At 44.9% G+C, this 14,562-nt stretch overlaps 1 protein-coding gene across 5 annotated transcripts in view; it reads right to left on the bottom strand.

The window, feature by feature from the left end:
- Positions 1–14,562, bottom strand: part of LOC119972206 (uncharacterized protein YMR317W-like) — a 106,118-nt gene that overhangs the window by 42,596 nt on the left and 48,960 nt on the right. For all 5 annotated transcript variants that reach the window (XM_038808554.1, XM_038808552.1, XM_038808553.1 and 2 more), the window contains exons 3-4: positions 14,212–14,377; positions 14,033–14,086 (exon numbers count right to left, since the gene is read on the bottom strand). In XM_038808554.1, coding sequence (XP_038664482.1) covers positions 14,033–14,086; positions 14,212–14,356 — 199 coding nt within the window. In that variant the 5' untranslated portion in view covers positions 14,357–14,377. The remainder of the gene's footprint in view (positions 1–14,032; positions 14,087–14,211; positions 14,378–14,562) is intronic.

Raw genomic sequence — 14,562 nt, 5'->3', positions numbered from 1 at the left:
TCTGTCAAAACCTCCTTTTATTTCTTTCTCCCCCATGTATCCCTTTAAATAGATCTGTGCTATTTGCCTCATGAGTTGCAAGTTCCACATCCTAATTATTCCTGAGGTAAAGAGGTTTTTCTCACTGTTTCCAGTATTTAGTAGTGGAGACATTTTATTAGCGAGTAAGATTGTGGGGATTCTTTATGAAATGAAATGAATGAAATGAAAATCGCTTATTGTCCCGAGTAGGCTTCAATGAAGTTACTGTGAAAAGCCCCTAGTCGTCACATTCCTGCGCCTGTCCGGGGAGGCTGGTACGGGAATTGAACCGTGCTGCTGGCCTGCCTTGGTCTGCTTTAAAAGCCAGCGATTTAGCTGAGTGAGCTAAACCAGCCCCTTTAATGGGCTTTCTCCCAAGTTTGCTTGTGATTCTGTGACAGTCTATTAGCTGTCAATGGTTTTATTTACATACACCTGCCTGAGAATGATGCTGTGAATGGAGTTTCCTGGACTTAACCCACCACTGCAGTTGAGGCATATTGCACCAGTTGTAATGAGCCACAGCACTTGTTGTCAGGTTTAGCTATTAAAAGTAGAAATTAACTGATCCTCAAATTTTATTAAAGAGTTCTGAAGGAAGTAAAAAAATTAAAGATGTGATTCTACCTACAGGATACCTGCATTTGCTTTTGCCTGTATCTAAGAAGGTCAGAGTTCTAGCAGATATTCAGACCCACTCTGCTCCCTCCTCTCATCTGAGGTACACTCAGGAGGAAATAATGATAATTTCCTATGGGGATCTATTCTTGTGCTTCCTCGAGGTGAAGTGGTTAGTTCCTTTTTCTCTACAGAACTATTCCTGTACAGCCTTCCCGAACAGGCACCGGAATCTGGCGACTAGGGGCTTTTCATAGTAACTTCATTTGAAGTCAACTTGTGACAATAAGCGATTTTCATTTCATTTCATGTGGTTTATCACTGTGGTTTCCCTTGTCCATTGACAGCTTGCTGCTGACATAAAGCCATTGTTGGCAGCATTTCTAAATAGTGCCCCTAGTCTCATCTGCCTTGTCCTACTCGCAAGGTGCCCGAGAAGTATGGACGGAGGTCTGACATGTGTTGCTATCTTGAAGGATGGCAGAATCACACAGCTGTGACTCCTGGGTTCCTTAGTTTTCATCATCATTCATCTTCTGCTTCTTGTCACCCATTGTTTTGGTTGAACTGCAGGAAGGGAAGAATGGATATCATCCACCTTAAGACTTCAGAGACAGAGAAAGGATGACTGATAATCACAATAATACCAGGGATCAGTCTAGAAGCTACCAACCTCAACATCTCACACAGCAAAAGCTGAGTGTGCCCACTTGTCCTCAAAGCAGGTAAGGAGAGTGGAGGATTTGAGGCTTTTCAATAAGTTTTATAGAAACTAAGGTTGGCTACAAGTCTGGAGTAATTACCATAGTTTGGTAATAGTATAGATTCAACAAAGGAACTGATAAACTGACTGTTCAATGTGATGTTGCTGGGGGAGGTTGGTCATTTGCAACGGTGCTATCTCATTTGTCTGAAAGACTATGCAACAGCTGTAAACTCTCCAGTGCTGTCTCCGGAGTATCCGTCTTTGTAACCAGGGAAAAATTAAAGATCAGAAAGTTACTGAGAAGCTGATATTATCAGCAAGAATGGTATAAGAGAAGCCATTCTACTGTGAAGGAAGGAGACAGCCACAAGTTAGATTAAGCAGGATGTTGATGGAGAATTAACCTCTCAGATTCCCATAGCAGAACAGCTGGCAATTCTTGATCTATCTGCAGCCATTGACATGGTCGGCCAAAACATCATCCTCTTAATGTGTCTTCCATGCTTGTTGAATTGGATAGGATTGCATTTCATAGAATCATGAATTGTTGTGGCACCGAGGAGGCCATTTGGCCCATCACATCTGCACTGGCTCAACAGATGAGCAATTCATTTAAAGCCATTCTCCTGCCTTCTCCCATTTTGAATGCTTCAATGAAACCTGCTTCCACCTTGCTCTCAGGCAGTTCTTTCCAGACCGTAACCACTTGCTGTGTGAAAGTTTTTTCTCATATCACTTTTTCTTCTTTTTGGCAATTCATTTAAACCTGTGCCCTCTCATTCTCAATCTTTTCATGAGTGGGAACAGTTTCTTTCTATCTACTCTGTCCAGACCCCTCATGATTTTGAAAACCTTTATAAGTTCTCCTCTCAGCCTTCTTTCCTCCAAGAACCCAAGTTCTCCATTCTGTCTTCATAACTGAAGTTCTGCAACCCGGGAACCATGCTTAGGAATCTTTTCTGCACTCTCTTCAATGCCTTCACATCCTTCTCAGTGCCCAGAAGTGGACGTGATACGTCAGCTGAGGCGGAAATAGCGACTTATACAGGTTCAACATAACCTTGTACTCAATGTTCCTATTAATAAATCCTGGGATACTGTGTGCTATCAACCTGCCCTGCCATGTTCAGTGACATGCATATTTCTATACACTTGGGTCCCTCTGCTTCTCCAACCCCTGTAGAGTTGTACCCTTCGTATTTTCCTTACATCTTCTTCCTACCAAAATAAATCACTTCACATTTATTTGCATTGAATTTCATCTGCCACCTTTTTACCCATTCCAACAATTTGTTTCAGTATTTCCGGAGTTCTAATTATCCTCTTAACAGTTCTCAATGCTTCCAAGTTTTGTGCCCTATCCAAATTTTGAAATTATGCCCTACACACCGAGGCCAAAATCATTGATATACATCAGGAAAAACAAGACTCCCAAAACCGACTTCTGAGGAACTCCATTACAAATCTTCCTCCAGCTTGAAAAACATCCATTAGCCACTACTCACTGTTTCCTGTCACTCAACCAATTTATTTTCATATTTCCACAATTTTATTAACTTTGCTCATGGGCATTGTGTGGCATTGTATAAAATGCCTTTCAAAATTCCATGTACATTAACTACATCAAATCATTGCCCTCATCAATCCTCCTACACTACTTCAAAAAGTTTCAGCAACTTAGTTAAACACAATTTTCCCTTAGGAAATCCATGCTGACTTTCATTAATTAAACCATTTTTGTCCATGTGACTATTAACTTCACCCCAGATAATCTTTTCTAGACATTTCCCACCATTGAGGTTAAACTGACTGTCTGGTAATTGCTGGACTTCGCTTTCCACCCTTTTCTGAAGAAGGGTGTCACATTTACAATTTTACGGCCCTCTGTGGCATCAGTTCTGAATTGTTATATCTTTTTTTTTAAATCCAATTAAGGGGCAATTTAGTGTGGCCAATCCACCTTCCCTGCACATCTTTGGGTTGTTGGGGTGAGACCCGTAAATGGCTTCTCTTCCTGCTCCAACCATTACCTTTGGTTATCCAATGATTTATCCTTGGCCTCGTCATATTTCTCATCTATGTGCTGCCCCTTGGTGTCATCACCCATAACCAATATCAGTTTTCACATACACGTGCTGATACCTCACTCTATTTCACCATCACCTCACTCAACTTCTCCACTGTTGTTAAATTATCAGACTGTTTGTCCAACATTTAAGTAATGGATCAGCAGAAATATTGTCCTATTATGTACTGGGTTTGCCAAATTACCTTCTGTTTCCCTCACAAACGCTGTTCCCTAGCCACTGAGTTCATCCCTCTTCTTGGTACCTTTATGGGGATGAACTGAACTGGTCACAATATTGGTGTCACATATGACCATGTGGTGAGCTTCTAATCACATATTTGTGCCATCACCAAGTAATATCACCTACTCCACCCTGCCTCTGTTCACATGCTATTGAACCCCTTGTTCATCATCATTTGTTACTCTTGACTTCACTATTCCAATATACTTTTGGCTGACCTGCCACATTCTATCCTCTCTAAATTCAAGGCCATAAAACCTGTTGCTAATCCTTACTCCACCAAGACCCATACGCCCTCCTTTACCTGTATTCCCTGACCTCGACTGGTTTCCAGTTAAGCAACACATTTATTTTATAATTCTCATCTTTGTTTTTATTTTAAAATTCTCATCCGAGTTTACAAGTCCCTCCATGGCCTTGCTTTCCCTATTCCCGTAATCTCTTCTCACCCCAAAACCCTCCAAGATTTCTGCACTCAAATCAAATTCTGGCTTCTTGATCATTGTTGATTTTAATTGTTTTATGAGTGGTGGCTGTGCCTTCAGCTGCCCAGACCTTAAGAATGAAATTCCTGCCGTAAACGTCTGTCTTTCCTTCTTTCCTCCATTAAATGTATCTCTTTGACCAAGGTTTTGGCCATTTTCCTGAATATTGCCTTATGTGGCTTGGTGTTGAATTTTGATTTATAATACTTCTCTGAAGCACTACTGGTGATGTCAAACTTCTTATCGCAGTGCTCCGCAGTCCTAGAAGTGAGAAAGTTGACATTTAGTGCCCAGTGCCACTTCCCTCTAAGATGCGCATGTGTTAATTCCTTGTGATTTGATGGTGCAGAGAGCTCTAGTTGTCCAGCCTTCATTTCTCCCCAAAACATCTGAAGGAGTAAAGCTGTACATGTTTCACACCTGTACTTGATACCATGCCATAAGTTCTGCCTATGTGTAACAAAGATATTAGTAGGACATGTCGTGTAGTAATTTGAGACAGAAATGAAAAAGCCAAGCAGAGTTATTGCCTTACCTTCACATACCTCAATGATCTGACTGCAGAAGTTAAAGACTGAATTTTAAAGGCTATACTGAAATTTCCTGCTGGTTCAGCTGCTTTTATGCGACTGCTTGCACCAACAGACATACAAATGAGCTAAATGCAGGAAACTTCATTTGGATTGGATTTGTTGGATTGGATTTGTTTATTGTCACGTGTACCGAGGTACAGTGAAAAGTATTTTTCTGCAAGCAGCTCAACAGATCATTCAGTACATGGGAAGAAAAGGGAATTAAACAAAATTCAAGAAAATACATGAGAATACATAATAGGGCAACACAAGATATACAATGTAACTACATAAGCATTGGCATCGGTTGAAGCATACAGGGTGTAGTGTTAATGAGGTCAGTCAATAAGAGGGTCATTTAGGAGTCTGGTGACAGTGGGGAAGAAGCTGTTTTTGAGTCTGTTCGTGCGTGTTCTCAGACTTCTGTATCTCCTGCCCGATGGAAGAAGTTGGAAAAGTGAGTAAGCAGGGTGGGAGGGATCCTTGATTACGCTGCCGGCTTTCCCCCGGCAGCGGGAGGTGTAGATGGAGTCCATGGATGGGAGGCAAGTTCGTGTGATGGACTGGCCGGTATTCACGACTCTCTGAAGTTCCTTGCGGTCCTGGGCCGAGCAGTTGCCATACCAGGCTGTGATGCAGCCCGATAGGATGCTTTCTATAGTGCATCTGTAAAAGTTGGTAAGGGTTAATGTGGACATGCCGAATTTCCTTAGTTTCCTGAGGAAGTATAGGCGCTGTTGTGCTTTCTTGGTGATAGCGTCGACGTGAGTGGACCAGGACAGATTTTTGGTGATGTGCACCCCTAGGAATTTGAAACTGCTAACCATCTCCACCTCGGCCCCGTTGATGCTGACAGGGGTGTGTACAGTACTTTGCTTCCTGAAGTCGATGACCAGCTCTTTAGTTTTGCTGGCATTTAGGGAGAGATTGTTGTCGTTACACCACTTCACTAGGTTCTCTATCTCCCTCCTGTATTCTGACTCGTTGTTATTCGAGATCCGGCCCACTATGACTGTATCGTCAGCAAACTTGTAGATGGAGTTGGAACCAAGTTTTGCCACGCAGTCGTGTGTGTACAGGGAGTAGAGTAGGGGGCTAAGTACGCAGCCTTGCGGAGCACGGGTATGGAGGACTATTGTGGAGAAGGTGTTGGTATTCATTCTTACTGACTGTGGTCTGTTGGTCAGAAAGTCAAGGATCCAGTTGCAGAGTGGAGAGCCAAGTCCTAGGTTTTGGAGCTTTGATATGAGCTTGGCTGGGGTTATGGTGTTGAAGTCGGAGCTGTAGTCAACAAATAGGAGTCTGATGTTGGAGTCCTTGTTTTCGAGATGCTCTAGGGATGAGTGTAGGGCCAGGGAAATGGCGTCTGATGTGGACCGGTTGCGACGGTATGCAAATTGAAGTGGGTCAAGGCGTTCCGGGAGTATGGAGGTGATGCGCTTCATGATCAGCCTCTCGAAGCACTTCATTACAACTGACTTCAGGGCCACCGGGCGGTAATCATTGAGGCATGTTGCCTGGTTCTTCTTTGGTACCGGTATGATGGTGGTCTTCTTGAAGCAGGTGGGGACCTCGGAGTGGAGTAGGGATAGGTTAAAGATGTCTGTGAATACCTCTGCCAGCTGGTATGCGCAGGCTCTGAGTGCACGACCAGGGATCCCATCCGGGCCCATCGCCTTCCGTGGGTTCACTTTCAGGAAGGCCGATCTGACTTCGGAAACTGTGATGGTGGGTATGGGTGAATTATGGGCTGCTGGGGCACTCAACAGCGGTTTGTTGGTTACCTGCTCAAACCGAGCATAGAATGCATTAAGTTCATTTTGTTTCATTCTAGAGACCAGGGGTGAATGCAAATGTTTTTTTTGGTTTTTTTTCAAAAAGGTGCAACAAGATGAAAAATTCTGGGCCAGTGTATTTCAAGAACTATCGAGTACATTATTATATATCAAACTAAGCTCATCAAACATCATTGCATATAATCATAGAATTTACAGTACAGAATGAGGCCATTCGGCCCATCGGGTCTGCACTGGCCCTTGGAAAGAGCACCCTACTTAAGCCCACACCTCCACCCTATCGCCATAACCCAGTAACCTCACCTAATCTTTTTGGATAATGGGTGAAATTTAGCATGGCCAAGCCACCTAACCAGCACGGTAGCATTGTGGACAGCACAATCGCTTCACAGCTCCAGGGTCCCAGCTTCGATTCCCGGCTTGGCCACTGTCTGTGCAGAGTCTGCACATCCTCCCCGTGTGTGCGTGGGTTTCCTCCCGGTGCTCCGGTTTCCTCCCACAGTCCAAAGATGTGCAGGTTAGGCGGATTGGCCATGATAAATTGCCCTCAGTGTCCAAAATTGCCCTTAGTGTTGGGTGGGGTTACGGGGATGGGGATAGGGATAGGGTGGAGGTGTTGACCTTGGGTAGGGTGCTCTTTCTAAGAGCTGGTGCAGACTCGATGGGCCGAATGGCCTTCTTCTGCACTGTAAAAAATTCTATGATAAAATTCTATCTCTGGACTGTGGGAGGAAACCCGGAGGAAACCCACGCAGACACGGAAAGTGCAAACTCTTTTTTTCAATAAATTTAGAGTATCCAATTAATTTATTCCAATTAAGGGGCAATTTAGCGTGGCCAATCCACCTACCCTGCACATTTTTGGGTTGTGGGGGCGAAACCCACGCAAACACGGGGAGAATGTGCAAACACCACACGGACAGTGAGCCAGAGCTGGGATTGAACCTGGGACCTCGGCGCTGTGAGGCCGCAGTGCTAACCCACTGCACCACAGTGCTGCCAGAAAGTGCAAACTCCACACAGTCACCCAAGGGCAGAATTGAACTCGGGTCCCTGGTGCTGTAAGGCAGCAGTGCTAACCATTGTGCCACCCTGCCACTTCCTGCCCAAAGTTACACTTAGGGCGGGATTCTCCGGCCGCGCCCACCCGGCATCCGGAAATTTCGGCCCGAGGTCAATGGACCTTTATCAGATCTGCGTCTCGCCCATGGCGATCTTGTGGTGGGCAGGAGGGAAGAATTCAGCTTAGTCATTTTTTGGGAGAATCGCGCCCATAGCCTTAATGGATAGGGAGGCATTTTTTCCTATTAAAGCTTTGTAATACTATTCAAAAGCAGTGCGCTGAGCAACAGTTGTAGGTCTCAGGAATAGGTCAGAGAACAAGCAACAGTTGGATGACCAAAACACAGTAAAGTTGTGTCGGCCAGTAGGCTGGAAGAAAAATGAAAAACTGGACTGAATAGTAGCCAATAGTATCCACTATTCAGAATAGCTAATACCGTTCTGCAATTTAAAAACAGTATCACTATGGGGGATTGTGTGATGTGAGCATTGCATTTTCATGAGTTCTGGCTCTGCTCATCTTTCAAATCTTTGCTTTTATCCTTGTGCACATCTCTTTTTGTGTCTTTTCTTAGTTTCATAGTTTATGCTATGTACCGAGAGTTGTTGAGCAATGTTTCAGCACTATTCAGTCAAGGTGAGATCTTCGCTGCTTCATGGTGGCTGGAGCGAGTTGGGGTGGGGCCTGTCTTTGGTGGTGCAGCTGCTTTTGAGAGAATTCCTTCACTAACAGTACGGTGTTCACTGGTGGGTGATGGCTGCTAGCAATAAAGTTAATCTCTCTGAATGTCTTAGCTCCTCGGTGAAGGACATCAAAGCCCAATTGCAGGATTTGCAAGGAGTCTTTGTGGGGGCAATGGCGGTGCTTGAGGAGGTTCTTGTGACAGAGAGGAGACTCTTTGGTGTAAGCCAGCCTCTGCACGGTTTAGTTCCTGTTGCATAGCCTGTCGTTCGATCCAAGAGATTCTGTTGAGAACGGGGGGAACCAATGAGGAACCCTGCTGAGCTGGATGTCTCTGGTGAGATGGTGGGGAAGTTCCCAGCCGAGTTTGAGAATTGGATGTCATTTTTCGCCAGTCTCAACCTGAAGAGTGGGCAGCTCAAATTTGATGGAGCACATTCAATCCTGTCTCCGAGGCCTGGAGCTGGGTTGGCCTCCAACCTCTAGCTCTGTGTGGTGTGTTCTGATGTCGGTCGAATGGATTTAGAGCTGCCTGAGCTGGCTGGACTGTCCCCTCCCTGCGGGAGCCTAGATTGTTGATCGCCTGGGCTCAGTCGAGTCATAGAATCCCTACAGTACAGCAGGAGGCCATTCGGCCCATTGAGTCTGCACGACCCATGGAAAGAACACCCCATCTAGAAAGAACGCCCCCACCCTATCCCTGGAACCCCAGCAAACCTTTTGGATGCTAACAGGCAATTTATCATGGCCAATCCACTTGACCTGCACATCTTTGATCTATGGGAGGAAACCAGAGCACTCGGAGAAAACCCATGCAGACATGGGGAGAAGGAAAAAACTCCACACAGACAGTGACCCGAGGCTGGATTTGAACCCGGAAGCCTGGCACTGTGAGGCAGCAGTGCTAACCACTGTGCCACCGTGCTGCCCATAAATGCCACCCTGCCCATAGTCAGTGTGTTGGAAGTAATGATGCTCATGTTCTGATCATTGGAATCCTTGGAAGATCCTGAAGTGTGCTCACCATTTCAGATCCTTCTTTATCCTAGTTGTCTGCTTTCTTCGTGCACCAGTGGAGTGGTCTTATTCTGATGACAACCTCGCTCCTCAGTTGTTATCCTGGACTTTACTCCCTGGCAATCATGTTGTTGTCTGTTAATGTTGTCATTTTATCTGCCTACAGGGTATTAAATATTCAAGTATTCTGAATTAATAGGGATTTATATTATGTTCAGCTGCATAATATAAACAGCAGGGGCTGTTTAGCTCACAGGGCTAAATCACTGGTTTTGAAAGCAGACTAAGGCAAGCCAGCAGCACGGTTCGATTCCCGTAACAGCCTCCCCGAACAGGCGCCGGAATGTGGCGACTAGGGGCTTTTCACAGTAACTTCATTTGAAGCCTACTCGTGACAATAAGCGATTTTCATTTCATTTCATATTGATTGCAGGATTTGTGCAAAGTTTCTTTATCCCAATATATCCTTTGGTGGGGGGATGATGAGTAGAGTTAGTGCGAGGTTAGGGAGTGGATGAGGTTAGCTCTGGCCTCGCTATGTTCGAGAAAGGTCCCCAGTAGTCAGACCAAATTTTTTTTTGGATGGGTCTTTTTGTCCTCCAGGCCCAAATGGACCTGTGCATTCTGTTGAGGACTGGGGTTTGTTGGAATCCCCTTTAGCGGGGAGTCAGCCATTTCTACTGCTGCAGGTTTCACTCTTTGACTGTTCTATTTACTATCAGAGCTTTTCTGGGTGAAGCCGGTCTAAATATCCTTTTTTTTTGGTGGCTGGCGGTATATCTGGTCAGGTGGGCCCTGTCAGGAGGGTTTCTTTAGGTGCTGTGTCTTGTACGAGATTGGACTGGCTGAGCTTTGGAGGGGTATGAGGATAAGGATGTCATGGTAGTCCTTGGGGCCAGTTCTCCCATTCCTTTTTTTTCTTGCTGCTTGGCCAGGCATGGTACACGGTCAGTATCCTGTTGCTCCTTGGGCGGGGCGCACCTCCCTTGGGGGTGCCGTGGGGTTGGGGAGGTGCAATGTGGGTGGCCTATAGCTGGAGAGGTGAGGAATTGGGGTAGGTTCAAAGGCAGTGACCAGTATTCCTCTTGGGAGTTGGATAGGGCCCACGTGGCAGTTGGTTGGCCGGTTCTCATCTAGTCGTAATATTGTAGATCCAAGAGGATAGTTCTGAAAGTTCTTCCTCTTCTGCTTCATTCTTCTGATGTTGAGAGGATTAGGGACCTTGCCTTTATTTATTTTGATGTGGAGATGCCGGCGTTGGACTGGGGTGAGCACAGTAAGAAGTCTTACAACACCAGGTTAAAGTCCAACAGGTTTGTTTCAAACACGAGCTTTCGGAGCACGGCTCCTTCTTCAGGTGAATGGGTCTGCTTTTTTGCATCTTTGTAGAAACTGAATGTCAGTGTCTATATGCGCGATCTTCCTGGAGATCCTCTCCACTTTGAGCCGGCAGTTTGCGGTGTCAATGGTAGCCATGATGTGGAGATGCCGGCGTTGGACTGGGGTGAGCACAGTAAGAAGTCTTACAACACCAGGTTAAAGTCCAACAGGTTTGTTTCAAACACGAGCTTTCGGAGCACGGCTCCTTCTTCAGGTGAATGGGGACCCCATTCACCTGAAGAAGGAGCCGTGCTCCGAAAGCTCGTGTTTGAAACAAACCTGTTGGACTTTAACCTGGTGTTGTAAGACTTCTTACTTTATTTATTTTAGCATTGGTGCCCTTGTGGGCTAGTTGCAGTGGTGTTAGAAGGTGGGCCTCGGCGACATGGACAAACAAAAATGGTTTTATGTTGGCTCTTTCTGGAAGGTCTTGGGGGAGGGGTTACTGCAGTTCCCGGTGGACAGAGCCGCTCCTCAGTCTAGGGGCTACTCTGACAGCCCTCCCATCCCAGTGAGTGGGTCTCTCCACACCCCACACCCCCTTTTGTTTTTTTTCAATTGGGACCAGACTATATTCCTTTGGTTCTTGTCCCAATGGTATCTTGTTACCCTTTTGAGGGTGGGACTGTGGCTGGTAGTTCGATATCTGTTTTGTTGTTGGATCTGGGTCTGAGGGATGGGATTATGAAGCTCCAGTCCTTGTTCTTGCTCTCTTCTTACTTCTTCTATGGGAGATCCTGGGCTGATAATGTAGGTTTGATTGTGCCTCTCTCTGACTTTATCCTTGTTTTTTGCCATCTTGAATATAGCATGGCTGCCTGTTCCAATCTGGAACTGGAGAAGAGTTTAAATTGCGCTGTAAGGTTAGTCAATTCCCCTTTAGCACTGGGGTTCTCAGGATAGTGTTTTCTCCTTCTGTCGTTTTATCATGTAACTGTGGGTATGACAGGTCATGTTGCTTGTATCCTGTTTAGGTGCAAACAGGTCATTTATCCATGGAGGGCACTGGTTGGGCATTTGCTCCCCGATCTTATGGCTCCTAACTTTGTAATGACTGTTTTGTGCTGCGCACGGACACCTATTGCTATCTTTTTGCTTCACGCATAGTTTTGCAAAAAAATTTAAAATTCCAATAAACACTTAAGGGGGCGGTTCTCCGAGTCCCGCGCCGGACCAGAGAAAACCGCGGCCCGACGCCGGTGTGCGATTCACCAAGATGCGGGGAATCGGCGGCATTTGCGGCGGCGTGTTTGACCGGCACTGGCCGCGGGCCGCTGGAATCGGCGGGGCTGCCGATTCTCTGGCCCGGATGGGCCGAGTGGCCGCGCGGATACGACAGAGTCCCGCCGGCGCCATTCACCCCTGGTCGCTACTGGCGGGAACTCTGAGTGAAGGATCGGGGGGCGGCCTGTGGGGGAAAGGGGGGTTCCGTCCCCGGGGGAGGGGGGCTCTGATGGGGCCGGCCTCTCCCCCCACCCCCGGACCTACGTTACTGTGCAGCCGGTCCCTGAACACCGACGCTATGTTGAGTCAGGGCCGGCACGCGTAAGAAGTCCCCCGCACATGCGCAGGTTTGCGCGGCCCAACTGCGCATGCACGGGTTGGCGCGGCGCCCATTTGGTGCCGGGAAGGGAGGCTGGAGGCTGTGGGGGCCAGAATCAGTCGTCCCTGTGCCCGTTTTGTGCCATCGTGAAATGCGGCGGCGTTCATAACGGCACGAACACAAGAGGAAAACAAGGATTTAAATATATTCTCCCGTTATTAACTTCACCTCAGGACCTTATCTGGAAACCAAAAGAAATGAAAGAAGGCAGTTTCCAAACACGGATCATAAGATGCCAAACAGGATCCTTTAGACCTCACAAGGTTTACCGTGTAGTTATCATTTATTTGCTATCAGCTACACTATCCAAACTAAAGTGGAACCATTTCCAAACTTGCTCTCATCTTTCTCATCTCCTCTTCCTACTGTCAAATGTCTGCCTCACTGGTTTGAAAGTCAGTGAATTTTTTGTGCAGTAATTTCTTAATATATCAATCATTGAAGACAATTCCAAACATTCACATCCCTTTGAGCAAAGAAATTTCTCCTTATTTCAGCCATAACAATCAACCTCTTACTCTGAGGCTACACCACCATGTTCTAAATTATCCAGCCGATGGAAACATCAGTATCTAACTTCAAAATCTTGCATGTTTCAATTAAATCACCTCACATTCTTCTAAACTCCAGAGAATATGTACCAAATTTACTCAACCTCACATCAAAGGAAAATGGCCCAAAGGGACTCTTAATGTTCTGTAAAACTCTGTAACTATGACTGTAATCTTCTCATCCCAGGAGCCAATCAAATTAACTTTCACTATCCTTCCTTAGATGCAGAGATCAAAACTGCACACAGCATTCAAGATGTAGTCTAACTAAAGATCTGTACAATTGCAGCCAGATTTCCTCATTCTTGTATTCCAACCCCTTTGCAATAAAGGTCAAAATATGCCATTTGCAGTCCCAGTTGCTTGCTGTGCCTGCATGCTAACTTTCTGTGTTCCTTGTAAAACTCTTCTAAGTCTTCTTGAACATCAACATTTTCAAATTTCATGCCTTTTTAAAAACTCTGCTGTTTTTACTACCAAATTTAATAACCTCACATTTCCCCTCTTTGTACTCCATCTGACACCCTGCTACTCACTCATTTAACCTGTCTTCTTTGCAGCCTCTTTGTGTCCTCCACACAGCTTACATTCCCAACATTCCCAACCCACTTTGTATCGCCAAAATTAGATACATTGCTAATATAAAAATAGAAAAAGCTGCAAATATTAGCAGGTTAAGCAGAATATGAGGAGAGAGACAGAGACACACACAGTTAAAGTTTCAGCTCAATGACCTTTCACCAGTTCTGATGAAAGGTCATTAAGCTGAAGTGTTTACTCTGTAAGCCACTGATGGATCTTTGTTAAGTTTTGTTTTTTTAATTATGGAAGCATTTTATTGACCATTTCAATCAACTTTAGCCTTACCAGAGCCTCCACAATAACCTATGTACTTGAGTTTAATGTTCAGCTTTTTATTTGGGACTGCAATGTTATTTTCAAATTTAATATGAAATTCAATTGTGTTATGATCACTTTTTCCCAGATATTCTTTTACTATGAGATCACTAATTAAATCTGCTTGATTGTACAGTGCAAGATCTAAAATCTCTTCATCTCTCACGTGTTCCACAACAAATTATCCCAAAGCATTCTGCAAACCCATCTTCCAGAAGACTCTTGCTTACAGTTTAAATAGTGGAAAACAACACCATACCACACTCTTAACCAATGCAACTAAAAAAACTAAGCATTATATTCCCTATTCAGTAAATTCTTTGATTTTCTTACCTCTGCTCAAGTGGAACATTTTCACTAGGTCACATATATCAAGAGCGGGATTCCCTGTACAACGGATGGAAAATAAAAAGCTGACCTGTATTACATTTGCCCGTGCAAAAATTAAATTTAATTATATCTGAAATCTTTACATTTATTCCACATAAATATAAATGAGGCAAAACACAAACCTTCTCTAAATTGCAACAAGTCTGAGAAATATGATGAGGCAAACTGCTGAATATTGTCTGGCTGGTCTTGCACAACAGCTCTGCCTAATGCCTCCAGTAGAGACTTCAAACCGTCAGGCACCACAAGTTTACCGTGTGACGGCATCTTGGAAACTTTTGTCTATATCTGAATCAGAGAAAGAGAATAAAGTAAATACAATGCACTGAAAATAATCATATTTTGAAAGATCAACCTCACCGTGCTTAAACCAAGAGGCAAAACCCTTCCCCAACACAAAAAAAGCGCATTGAAGATCATAAATACATAGGAAACTGAGGTGCAACAGGATAGATAAGATTCTAAAAGAATAT

Source organism: Scyliorhinus canicula, chromosome 10, assembly GCF_902713615.1.
Source record: "Scyliorhinus canicula chromosome 10, sScyCan1.1, whole genome shotgun sequence".
Lineage (NCBI taxonomy): Eukaryota > Metazoa > Chordata > Chondrichthyes > Carcharhiniformes > Scyliorhinidae > Scyliorhinus > Scyliorhinus canicula.
This window is presented reverse-complemented; position numbering and strand designations above follow the sequence as displayed.